This window comes from Sinocyclocheilus rhinocerous, unplaced genomic scaffold (genome assembly GCF_001515625.1).
Source record: "Sinocyclocheilus rhinocerous isolate Xijiao unplaced genomic scaffold, SAMN03320098_v1.1 scaffold907, whole genome shotgun sequence".
In the NCBI taxonomy this organism is placed as follows: domain Eukaryota; kingdom Metazoa; phylum Chordata; class Actinopteri; order Cypriniformes; family Cyprinidae; genus Sinocyclocheilus; species Sinocyclocheilus rhinocerous.
Window position 1 is genome coordinate 376732 of NW_015662569.1, and position 12673 is coordinate 389404.

Consider the following 12673-nt stretch of genomic DNA (forward strand, 5'->3'; position numbering starts at 1 on the left):
CTTGACATTCACATCTTAGCTTTAAAGTTAGTGGACATTGAATTTAGAAAGAAACAAAAATTGACTAATTTTTTTGTACTCATTTGTTGAGTATCTTTGACAGAAGCTTCAGTAGCAGGTAGGAGAGCCTCCCTTCAGATGGTCCCAGTTATTGTAGAGAGCATAGAGCCCTGAAAGTGTCAGCCCAAGCAACCCGCCCCGCGCTGCGGAACAATATTTTTTTGTGCGATGGAAAGATTCCATGGATGTTAAAGGTTCTTCATGGAACCACTAATGCCAAAACCTAACCTTTATTTTTAAGAACGATACCGTACAGATGGAGCTCTTGTTTAAATTCACAAGGCTCAAGACAAAATGATACAAAGACTCATTTATTCCACCCCAGGCATAATTATCATAATCAAACTAAAACTAGAATGATATTTTTGATCCAGAACCAGTCAGATCTAGTCCCTGACCTCCAGCGAATGTCTCACAGACGTCAGTGGTGTAAAACAGATAGAGAAGAGCTTAACTTCACCCTGACCCGGAACATGGAGAAGAGCGATAGAGCTTTGAGAAGTGTGAGGATTCCACACCCACCATGAGTTAAGGCTTGATAACTGCTGAATGAACTGGTGAATGTGAGTCAATGAGAGCCCACCCATCACACACAGAGCCCACTGGAACGCTTCAAAACAACATGCGGTCTCTTAAAAAAAAAAAAAAGGACTCTTGCTTGAAGACGTTGCCACACATCTACATTGCCGTTTTCTGTTCATATTAAACAGAAATGCCCCAAATATGCAGAACAAAACAACAGACATATGCCAGTAAAAAATGCTGTAAGTGCTTTTACAGCACCATTAAGATCAATGCACATTCCCTGTGAGCTTGTTTGAATACAGCCTGTGTGACACATGACTATGAAATGTGAGATAACTAAAGTTATGAGTGATCTCGTGACGGCCTGAATGGCTTGGGACACACTGAACACAAACTGCATTCATGGCACACTAAATCCTGCCAAACGCTTTTCAGCAGAGCAGGCAATGCGCTGAATCGTCTCAATGTCCAGGAACTTCCCTTCTAAGAACTCTGCAGCAAAGAATGATGGGGAAATATTTTGTGGCGTCCTAGTGGAGGAGATTTCCCCTAATATCTGGACAACAGCTCTTCTCTACTAAATGCATTCATTCCACAGCTACAGGAAAACACCTGCAGGGTAATTCTGTAAGGTACTTCCTTGCAGGAACAATGACATTTTGTGTTTATAACCACCTAATGGCCTTCGATGAGCTAAATTAAAGTTTACAACAGTCAGGTTACGGAAGCACAAATCGCATTCCTTTTCTAGAAATGAATTTTTAACGATTCTTTTGAAACAGGCATATCATGAGTTCCAAGGTTATAAATCAATGATATACGCATCAGTTGAAGCCATGTCTATCTACACTTCACATTCTTCCAAGGCTCAAAAATGCAGTAAAAACAGTAATATTGTGAAATAAATATGATTACAATTACAATACTGTTTTCTATTTTAATGTATTTGAAAATATAATGTATTCCTGTGATGTAAATCTGAGTTTTCAGCATCATTACTCCAGTCTTCAGTGTCACATGATCCTTCAGAAATCATTCTAATAAGCTGTTGTGCTGTGAAATGTGTTTATGTAAACAGTGATTGATCAGTTTCATAAATCCTTGCTGAATAAAAGTATGAATTTCTTTCAAAAACTTTTGAATGGTAATATATTTGTATCTAGATACATATTTTGCAAAACATTTTACATTTATTGTTTTTATACTTGTAAAATCATATTTTATAACCTATAAATAATGTTTTATATTTTTACCATCTTCTCTCACTGCGTCATGGAACTGTAGTTCATTTTCTCAACAACACTGAAGAACATGGCCTTTGACTTTTTTTTCCTGGATTTTCATAATACTTTTTTTGCTCCAAATCAAAGTTTAAAATGTTGCAATTGATGTGGGAGCTGATTAGTTAGATCGTAGAAGATATTAAAAAAAATGCCTATGGAGAAAATGACATTGTCATTGAAAAAGTGGATGCTCACAGTTGTACTATAATGTTGTATATCTAAATGTTTTTAAGAGTCTAAATACTTTGGGGACATGAAAATATATACACAAAATTCCATGACTACTCAAACTCTAAAGTGACTACATATTAGTTAACCATGTGTTAAGCATTATATAACATCTGTTAATTTTATTAACAAGAATTTGATAAAAGTTAAAGAATGTTTTCTGTAAAAGATCTTGGCGTATAATGGTTTTCAAAGCAATTTCCCTTTTCTCCTCAAATAAGTCTACTACAGAAAAGGAAGTACACATCTTCCCCTTCAGTCTGCTGACAAAATGTGTTTTTTTTTTCTGCATCTTAAAGATAACACAATGTTCTAAACATATTATACATGATCTACCTGGAGATTTGTAGAGGACACCAGTCAGAGTTCCTGCAGCAATGGTGTTGAGGTCGTCCTCTGCCCCTCTGGCTTTCTCAAAGATCACCCCAAATGCACTGTACAGCAGAGCTAAACACATGCACCACCAACATAAATATATTCAACACAGAGATTGGTTGTCTGAATCAATCAATGACTTCAAAATAAAAAATACTGAGACTCAAACTAAATAAAAATACCCTTCTGTTTCAAATGAGCATTGACCCGACTACAAAGATGGACAAGATTCATTTTGAGGGGGACGGAGGCTGAAATTGGGCCACTCGCCTATTGAATTCAAAGTGTTTGCTCATGTGGCACCTTGGCGGGTCACCATATTCAGGATCCTGAATGGGAGAGAAGAATGGAGATTAAGAGTTTAAAACAAAGTCACAATTGGCCTAAATCACTAATGACTTTGGTGCTAAAACAACATGCAATATACAGAAATTGGGATGTTTTATGCCAACAACACAATTAAAATACAGAAGTAGGTCTTGGGAAACGGTCCCATGGGCTCCATAATATCACATTAGTCTATTAACAAAAAGGCTGTTCTTTGTGCAAATAAACACATGCATATTTTTGCTTCATTACACATGAATCAGGCACCTGGACTTCCAAGGTTGACTCATTCAATAACAACTTCCTAGACCTGTGCCAGTCTTTGAGGAAATACTGTACATTATGGCAGGTAATCATAACACATTTTCACCTAAACATCCTATAATTCTGCTGACAGTGGTGTTGTCTTTCACGTAACTGCAGTAAAGCGACAGACTTTGGCCCACTGTACACGTGAACATGCTTTAATGCAGCCTTGACCACACTTTTGGTCACACAGGGGACATTCCTGCAGTCAGCATGCCATGCCAATTGCACGCTCCCTCAAAACTTGCGACATCTGTGGCATTGTGCTGTGTGATAAAACTGCACATTTTAGAGTGGCCTTTTATTGTAGCCAGCCTAAGGCACACCTGTGCAATAATCATGCTGTCTAATCAGCATCTTGATATGCCACACCTGTGAGGTGGATGGATTATCTCGGCAAAGGAGAAGTGCTCACTAACACAGATTTAGACAGATTTGTGAACAATATTTGAGAGAAATAGGTCTTTTGATATGTAAAAAGAAAAAGTCTTAGATCTTTGAGTTCAGCTCATGAAAAATGGGGCAAAAACAAAAGTGTTGCGTTTATAAATTTGTTCAGTGTTTGTCCTCATTTGTAAGTCGCTTTGGATAAAAGCGTCTGCTAAATGACTAAATAAATAAAATAAATAAATACACAGATGTATTTGAGCTATTGATTTAAAACAGCTGTCACAACATATCTTTATCAATAACTTTAAAAAACAAAACAAAAAAATGAAATGTAAAATGTACAAAATAAAGAGTTTTTGATAGAAAATGTCAATGTCTAGCAGTGTATCACTAGGTCTATATGTTTGCCTTTAGTCATATGAAAGATAAAAACTTTTAAATAATCAAGTTGAATCATGCTGAAAGTTGTTGCTCAAATCATTTCTTCAGGTCAGTAACGGCTGCAAAAACACAACCATTGATAGAAGAGGAACCAAGTGTTGTAATATCAGGATCAAATTTGTGATTCAGTTCAAGTCTTGAAATCAGCTTACAGTTTTTTTTAGCTAAAGAATGTTTAGTTAGTATATTTAGTGGCCACACTGTTGTTCTGTTGGTTGGTTGTACTTAAATATATTGCCTTGTCAGATATAATATTCAACAGGCATTATAATAAATACAAACATTTCAAAATTGAGACAAAAATGTTACTTTTTTGTCAGAACTTTGACTTAATTTCACAATTTTGACTTTGCATCTCACGATTTTGACTTGTGTTTCATAGTTCTGACCTTTAATCTCACAATTTTGACTTTTTATCTCATAATTTTGACCTTTCACCTCATAATTATGACTTTAAAATGACATTTTTTAAAATCACGTTTGAATATACAACTCGATTCTTTAAATGTGCTTTTGATAAACAATTGTAAAAGTTTTTCTGGGTCCATCGTACAAAATAAAACATTTGAAGTTTGCCCTGAAATCGTTGTCTCATGACAATACAAATTGGGCAGATCAAAAACATTTGTTTTATAGATATGTTAGTGCTGCAATATTGATTTTTGGCCTGTTGTATGCACAACTTGGTCATGCCTGGATTTAAAACGGTACACCGCAGGATTTGTTTCAAATAGTTTGTTGTTTTGACATTCTCCATTTCTCTGATATATACTGGCTGATTAAGGGCTTGAGGTCCAAATGTGGAATTTGGCATTCACTGATTCTTTACGCAAGAGCTTTTTTTTTTGGTTTCTGTTTTCTTCTCCATTTTGTGACGTCACAACCAGTATACATCCCCCCCACTGTCCGCACCACAATTTCAATTCATAGGAAAAATGCACATGACTCTGGTTATAGTGGAATGTGGCGCATCACCACAAACCAAACATGTGACGGAAGTGCTCAGTGTTATCTGCCTATTCATGAATTGTGCTCCACTGACATCACGGAATAACCCTATTGTGTGTTACCTGACCCCACCTTTACCAGGAAATTCATATCTGCTGTTTCTGTTCCTATAAAAGGCATAGTGCACACTGTAGTGAACACTGCCCTCTGCTGGTTAAAGGCTTATGAGAGCATGCAAGGTGTAGAAGGATGTGAAAGAAAGAAGCAACACAAACCATCAATGCAGTGGAAAATCCTGTTTAACCTATCTGGGGAAATCTCATTAAAGAGATACTATGGAAGCCCATTTCCGCCACATATGAAAAAAAAATTCATGCTTTGGTAAATCATAAATATGACAGCCATAATGAGAAAGGTTGGAGTTATGAAATAATAAATTATGACACAAAGCTGAAATTATGAGGTCAAAGTTTGACTTTTTATGTCATAATGACTTCATCTCATAATTTTGACTCTTTATCTCAGTCACAGTTATTTCAGAACATTCCTGTAAAAGAGATTTTTAATTTCAGTGATGTTTTCTACTGGTTAAATAATTCATAATTTCGACCTTTCATCATTATTATGACATGACAAAATTAGGAGATACTAAGGCATAATGATGAAATAAAAAGTTGAAATTATGAAATACTAAGACATAATTAAGTTGAAATGATGACAAAAAGTTGAAGACTGAATGCGCGTCGAAGACTGATATGGAAGAGAAGAAATTGTTGAATAAAGTCGTTGTTTTTCTTTTCTTTGCGCACAAATAGTATTCTCGTAGCTTCATAAAATTACGGTTGAACCACTGATGTCACATGGACTATTTTAACGATGTCCTTACTACCTTTCTGGGCCTTGAACGTGTCAGTTGTGTTGATGTCTATGCAGCGTCAGAAAGCTCTCGGATTTCATCAAAAATATCTTAATTTGTGTTCCGAAGATGAGTGAAGGTCTTACGGGTTTGGAACGACACGAGGGCGAGGAATTAATGACAGAATTTTCATTTTTGGGTGAACTATCCCTTTAAATCTCATATATTAAAAACAAATAAATGTAGCTAATGGCCATCTGATCTCACCTGTATGAGTGAGATACCTGGGGTCCACATTAAGGTATGGAGAGAGAGGACTCATGCTTGCCACTGTTAAGAAAAGCAGCTTTAGTGAGCTACTGAATCATATGCACATCTAGTAATATAATATGGCAGACTTACATGGCACTCCAGCGAGCTGTCTTTGAATACTGCGGGCTAGCAGATCCAAACAGACCGAAGCCTCCTGCACTTCTTGAGCCCGTGCTAGATGGTCCTGATGGCTCCTTATCCATGTCTAGCTTCAGAGGTTCGTAAACCTTTTTACTCAGTTAAACGTTTAAAGATATGCCTAACTTATAGGAATAGCTTTGAGCACGAATGTTAGCCCAAAAAACATCGGAAAACAAATGCAATCTATTCCCTGATGAGCTTTAACTTAGCAGATCAGTAATAAGGTCACATAAGGAGCTGGCTGCCTGGCAGTTGGTCTATTTTTTCAAGAACACAGTCAAATGGTTTAATTAATAAGTATTTTCAGTTTGCTACCACTGCATGGCGAATGTTTAACCTGAAGTTCCTCTTGTTTGCCGTAAAGTAAGCTGTTTTACGGTCATTGAATTTACCATCACAAACAGTTCTCATCACTCAAACCCCCTCGTTTAACATTTTACTGTGTTATAATTTAAGAAAGAATAACCCGTGTGGCGATGGGGACAAACTGTGAATATAAAATAAACTTGCTTTACTGAAGCAGACACACGACCGTTTTTGCGACTGCAAATGATTTCTGGCCAGATGAACACATACAGAAAGTGAAACTAAAGCGAATTAATTCGGAGATTTGCAGAACAGCTGATAAATTGTTTATTAATAACGCAAATGAAATAGTATAATTCGTATAAAATAATGTATGGAATTTATATTTCTATATCTGTGTATTTAGAGGGGAATATGAAACCTGTTACTGAAACGTTTTAAATGGAATTTCATATAGATTACTCATAATTTTACTTAGTAATGAAAGGAAACGCTTTTTAAATGTATTTTGCTTTGTATAGCGTTGAAATTGTTGTCATTTTACAACTTTAGGAAGTGATGATCAATTGCCATGTCACAAAAAGTATTTATTTATTCAAAAGTATTTATTTATTTATTTTATTTGACAGTTATTAATTACGGAAGAATATATAGGCTGCATAAAAATGATTCAATGCCTCCAGACCCTCTTTTTCATTTTACACATTATGTAAAACTAATAATGTACTGTATGTTTTATATAACTGTATAAGTAAAATAGCTAGCTTATAATTATTATTAAAACTAATTTCGATAGTTAAGTAAAACAACATATTTTCTCTTTTTATTTCCTCTGGCATTATTATTATTATATAAATGATCAATTCAATCAATCGTTGTTGTGAATGAGCATATGTTATTTCAAAAGGGATTTATTTACTTTTTCTGTAACTTGGGAAATATTATATTAATCCGTATTAAAAACCCAATTTACAGTTCTTTTTAATTACTTTGTGTGTCACATCTTCTAAACACATTTTTGTATTCATACTGTTGTGTAGTGCTTTTAATAAAATAAAAAGCGTATTGACAGTGGAATGCGGAAGTCCATCCATATGGTATGTACATCACCGGTGAAAAAAAAAAAAAGACATCCGTTACGTCGTCGGCGATGATCTGACAGAGGTGCGGCAGAACCGAGCCGATTTCCAACCACCAAACAGCGTATTACATGCTTGGTAATTACTTTAAAATACATTTTAACGGACTCAGAAGCGTGCATAATGATCAAACAGTGGACGCGTTTGGTTAATCAATACATGAAGTGCAGTGAGGCGACAGGAAGAATATTACAGTGGCTCTCAGTGACTGTACTGAGGAATTTAAATATATCTGAGATCATGCAGTCTCATGCCATATGCCACTCTCTGAGTCTTGCTCAGAATCATACCTCTGGCTCTGTCTGCAGATTAGATTACGCTCTTTCTGAAGTGTATTTTATTGTTGTTTCTTCAAGTGAAGCATCCGAGTAAGCGATCAAAGGCGATTTTATTCACGGATTGTCTGTCTTCTCTCGTGCATACATCGAAATGGTCAGTGATTATACTATTATGTGCTTTCGAGCAACCGTAAGTGCGAGTTATTTCAGCACGAGCTGGCAGTAGTACAGAAAGTACAGCCTGTACACATCGTATTCCGTTTATGTGTGTGTGTGTGTGTGTGTGTGTGTGTGTGTGTGTGTGTGTATCTGGGCCTCGGTGCGAGAGATACGCTCAGATCTGTGATGTTGAATATATGTGGAATTTTATGGCGGGCCGATTGAATCCTGGCCATTATAATACGTGTAAGTTACAGTCAGGCATCACGAGGTCAGAGTGATTAACAGCACAGTTCTATGTGCATTTCAGTATTAAGACCTCAAAACGTTCTTGACGTGGATATCTTGAACACAAGAGAGCTGGAATGTTTTAAAAGACTAAATACAGTTGGACACACTCGGTTGCAGCCCAGTTTAATCCTTTCCCAGAATGCACCGTGTCAATGCACAGTTGTGTTACCTGTTTACCGTTGGTGTGTGTGTGTGTGTGTGTGTGTGTGTGTGTTTGTGTATCTGGGCCTCGGTGCGAGAGATACGCTCAGATCTGTGATGTTGAATATATGTGGAATTTTATGGCGGGCCGATTGAATCCTGGCCATTATAATACGTGTAAGTTACAGTCAGGCATCACGAGGTCAGAGTGATTAACAGCACAGTTCTATGTGCATTTCAGTATTAAGACCTCAAAACGTTCTTGACGTGGATATCTTGAACACAAGAGAGCTGGAATGTTTTAAAAGACTAAATACAGTTGGACACACTCGGTTGCAGCCCAGTTTAATCCTTTCCCAGAATGCACCGTGTCAATGCACAGTTGTGTTACCTGTTTACCGTTGGAACGCGTTTGTTTGGTCGTTTTTTCCGTTATTGCTGAGGTTTCAAGTAGATTGTTATGTATTTCTTTTGCCACGAATGATCAGAGAAGGCGAGTTTATAAATAAATAAGCCTAAGGTAACGTTAAACACGCGAAAATTGGAGATCGGCGAGACTTGAGGAAATGAGGAAATACCCTGGCGCGAACGTCCGCTTTCATTTTACAGTTCGACATGTTATCGCTTTCCGACCGATTTGACAGCTTACGCAGGGACTGCAGAGCTATTCTTCAGGACGGTGTCTAAATATCAAGAGTGATTCTTCTGAACGGTCTCTGAATGTTGGGAGTGGATCTTCAGAAGGTTCTCTGAATGTCAGAACGATTCCTCAGGATGCTCTCCAAATGTCAAAATGATTCCTCTGAACGCTTTTAAATGTCAGAATGATTCCTCGGAATGTTCTATAATGCCAGAAAGAACGGTGTTTTAAATGTCAGAGTGATTCTTAAGAGTATTCTGTAAATGTCAGAATGTCAGTGTAGAACCTTCTCTAAATGTAAGACTGATTCTTCAGAACGGTCTTGTTTGGATCTCATTAATGTCAGTCGTGGACAAGTCTGCTTGATGTTTGTTAATGCTGCAGATACATTCAAGCTTCATTATTCTGTAGGCATGCATATAAGCTTAAAAGCCTATAAAAATATCCATGCAAGAGGAAGTAAAATATCTTGCATCGTAGATCACGAGTCTCCGGCATAAATAGTTTTTTTCAATGGCCTGCGATTATACATGTAGTAATATTTTCCCGTGACTGTACAAAACGTCTGTTTTACTCGCTATCTACACTAAACGAACTTCTTTTAACAGATATAGTTCTTTATTCATTGACAAATTGACACAGATGGGGAGATTCACTTCTGTTCGTTTCTAAACCAGACAAATTGTCAGGCATTATTCTCAAAAAAAAATACTGTATGTATGTTATTATTGCTGGTACTGTTTAATCAAACTCAAGATTTTTTTGTTTGTTTTTGTTTCCTACTAGGATTAGCTGAGGTGTAAATTAAGCCTGGACTAGTCACAGCTCCCCAAGCGAGAAAACAACAGAAGGGCCGTGAAGATCAGCCCTAATGGAGGAGACAGAAACAGTGCTGACCTGCTCCGAGCAGGACGCTTTAGGAGCAGACTTCATCACGGTAGAGCTTGACACCCAGCCCATCGAATATGTGGTCAAGTGGGCCGAGGTGGGCTCAAAATTCACTATAACCTGCGTGAAAAAGGATTTGGACGAGGATGCTTGCTTCACCGCCAATCAGATGGTGAAAGTCGAACCGGATGAGACGTTCTATGTCCCTTACGACACAGTTTACACAGAATGTGACGAAGCAGCTCCAGATTTGATTGCGACGCATGAGGAGGAGGTGGGCAGTGAGTCAGACTTCATCTACAACACAGAAGCAGGGAATAGCCAGTTGTGCGATGAGGAGTACCTTTCTGATATTTGCTGGGAAAGGGAGGTGTCTCATGCTAGAACATATAACTGCCGCTTTTGTGGCAAGAGCTACAGCCATTCCTCCAGTCTTGCTCGCCATCTGCACGTACACTCGGATAGATCGTCCCTCACTTCCTCTAAAGATTTCGGCAAGTTGTGCGGCAACAAAAAGTCTCTCCAGTGCAATCTATGCGGGGTAAGGTGCAACGGCAAGCGGCTTTTGGCGATACATAAGAAATGCCACAAAACCAAGAGACTGCACACGTGCAACACCTGCGGCAAAACGTTCAATCACAGCTCTAGTCTGTCGCGGCATCGGTTAATCCACAAAAAAGGCTTGGATGAAAACGTCAGACCGCTGTACCCAACTCCAACCCTGGCTCCCATCATGACCCAGCACAATTTCCCATCCAGCTACGGCACGAGTAAAAGAACGGCGAGCCTCTCCTCAGGCGAGCGAGAAAAGCAGTACCAGTGCACGCAATGCGACAGGGTCTTCAGCCACTCCGCGGGACTCTCCAAGCACCAGGTGGCTCACGTGCGACAGCTGCTCAACTCTTACACGCACGGCAAAGCCTCGCTCGACAAGTCCTCGGACCTCAAGATCCGCCTGAAGCTCTGCTCCCGCGACAAGCCCAACTACTACACCCTGTGCAAGAAGCACGGTAAAGGGGGCAAGAAGAGGCTGTGCCTGCCGAACGATGAGCGCATGTGTGAGAAACGCTTCAGCCACACCGCCAGACTCTCCAGCGACAAGTGCTACACCTGCAACGTCTGCAAGAAGACCTTCATTCGGCTCTCCAACCTCAAGCAGCACCAGCAAACGCACGCTTCGGGAAAACTCTACGAATGCCCACAGTGCGGGAAAACTTTTGTTCACTCCTCCAGTTTCTCACGCCATAAGAAGGTCCACACGATGATAAAATTGTCCCCGAAACGGGAAGACATTAAGTGCGAAGAGGAACTGGTCATCGATGAGGTGGCCCCGCTGGAATATGAGTCCGAGTGAGAAAGACCGAAGCTCTGGAACTGTCAAGGCCTAGCTGATGGGGGAAAATTATGTTTTGTTTAGTTTGTTTTACGAAATCGTAATTTGGGTGTGGCGTCCCTGGCTGTGTGGGTTCTATCTAATGTTCTTGTAATTATTATAGCCCTTTTTGGCCACCTTTAGGGGATGTGGTATCCACCTTTGTTGATATAAAAAAAAAATTTTTTTTTTTTTTGGTTGACATTCCCTTTTGTTTTGTTCGTTCAGTTTATTGGCAAAGTAATTATTTACAAGCCAAATCGTGTAATTTATGTTCCTTCGTTTTTAGGTATCCACAAGAAAAACAAAAGAGAAATGTAGGTGTTATTTATTTTTCCTTTTCTTGCACTGAATCTGTGAACCCAAAATAAAGTACTTATTAAGGTGTGGGTTGTAGTAGAGGGAGGTGAGGGGCAAAGGTCAGATTGAATTCAAGTTTGTTAGTAGGAACCAGAGTTTTGTATGCAAGAAGTACATTTATGTGCAATTTACTTGAATATCGTTCCATTAAGTGTGCGGTTTGAATCAATTATTTCTCCTGTAATTATATTTAGTGACCTAATTTCCTAGACCAAGAAATTCAAGGCTTTTCTCACCTGAAGTCTGGAGACACAAAAACATGTTGCTGTATGGTTTTATGGGATATTAAAAAATAAAAATATATCCAGGTATAAACTGCTGGACGAGTGCAAATGGATAAGCTGTACTCTGGACTAACAAGTGTTTTGGGGTGTTTCAATTGTTCTGGATTGAACTAGTTTCCTCAACATGTTGTCTTTGGTACTTATTTCCTCTTTGATGTTCTTTTGTCAAAATATGAAATCCATTGTGTCCATGGAGGGTATTTATGATAATACGTTCGATGCTTATTGGACATGGACATGTACAGATGCGATTAAAAGATTGTTCATATAAATTTGTGTGTGTGCACTTGAGTGAATATGAGAAAAGAATATACCCGCAAAATGTGTGCTTTTTACTTCTGCTGTATATGTGTAAAAAGTTGCAGTTGCAAAAAGAAGTTCTATCTGATTTATTTTTCTGTATCTTCATAAGTTATGGAATAGCCAAGGGATTTCATATTTTAACAAGCATTGCACTATTGTATTTTTAGACAAGCACTACATCTTTAGGAAATTGGAATGCGACTTTGGATCTCCCGGTCAAAACCTCAAAGGAATGAGGCACGGAAATATCTTCCACGCATTTAAAAAAAAATTGATCAAGTGCCCTCAGCTACTTTGTGTAAGACCAAAGCTCTTCAATG

At 38.3% G+C, this 12673-nt stretch overlaps 1 protein-coding gene and 1 pseudogene across 5 annotated transcripts; one reads left to right on the plus strand and one right to left on the minus strand.

Moving 5' to 3' along the window:
• Window positions 1–108: 108 nt before the first annotated feature.
• On the minus strand, window positions 109–6263 carry LOC107728062 (mitochondrial import inner membrane translocase subunit Tim23-like; annotated as a pseudogene).
• Window positions 6264–7591: 1328 nt separating this feature from the next.
• LOC107728075 (zinc finger protein 883-like) lies at window positions 7592–12255 on the plus strand. Of its 5 annotated transcripts, none has more exons than XM_016538142.1 (2): window positions 7592–7715; window positions 9933–12255. In XM_016538142.1, the coding sequence occupies exon 2, from the start codon at window positions 10018–10020 to the stop codon at window positions 11386–11388; it is 1371 nt and encodes a 456-aa protein (XP_016393628.1). In that variant the 5' UTR covers window positions 7592–7715; window positions 9933–10017; the 3' UTR covers window positions 11389–12255. The 5 variants fall into 5 exon arrangements, with proteins under 5 accessions (XP_016393628.1, XP_016393632.1, XP_016393630.1 ...); XM_016538146.1 differs by lacking the exon at window positions 7592–7715 and adding an exon at window positions 8050–8069; XM_016538144.1 differs by lacking the exon at window positions 7592–7715 and adding an exon at window positions 8645–9250.
• The last annotated feature ends 418 nt before the right edge of the window (window positions 12256–12673 follow it).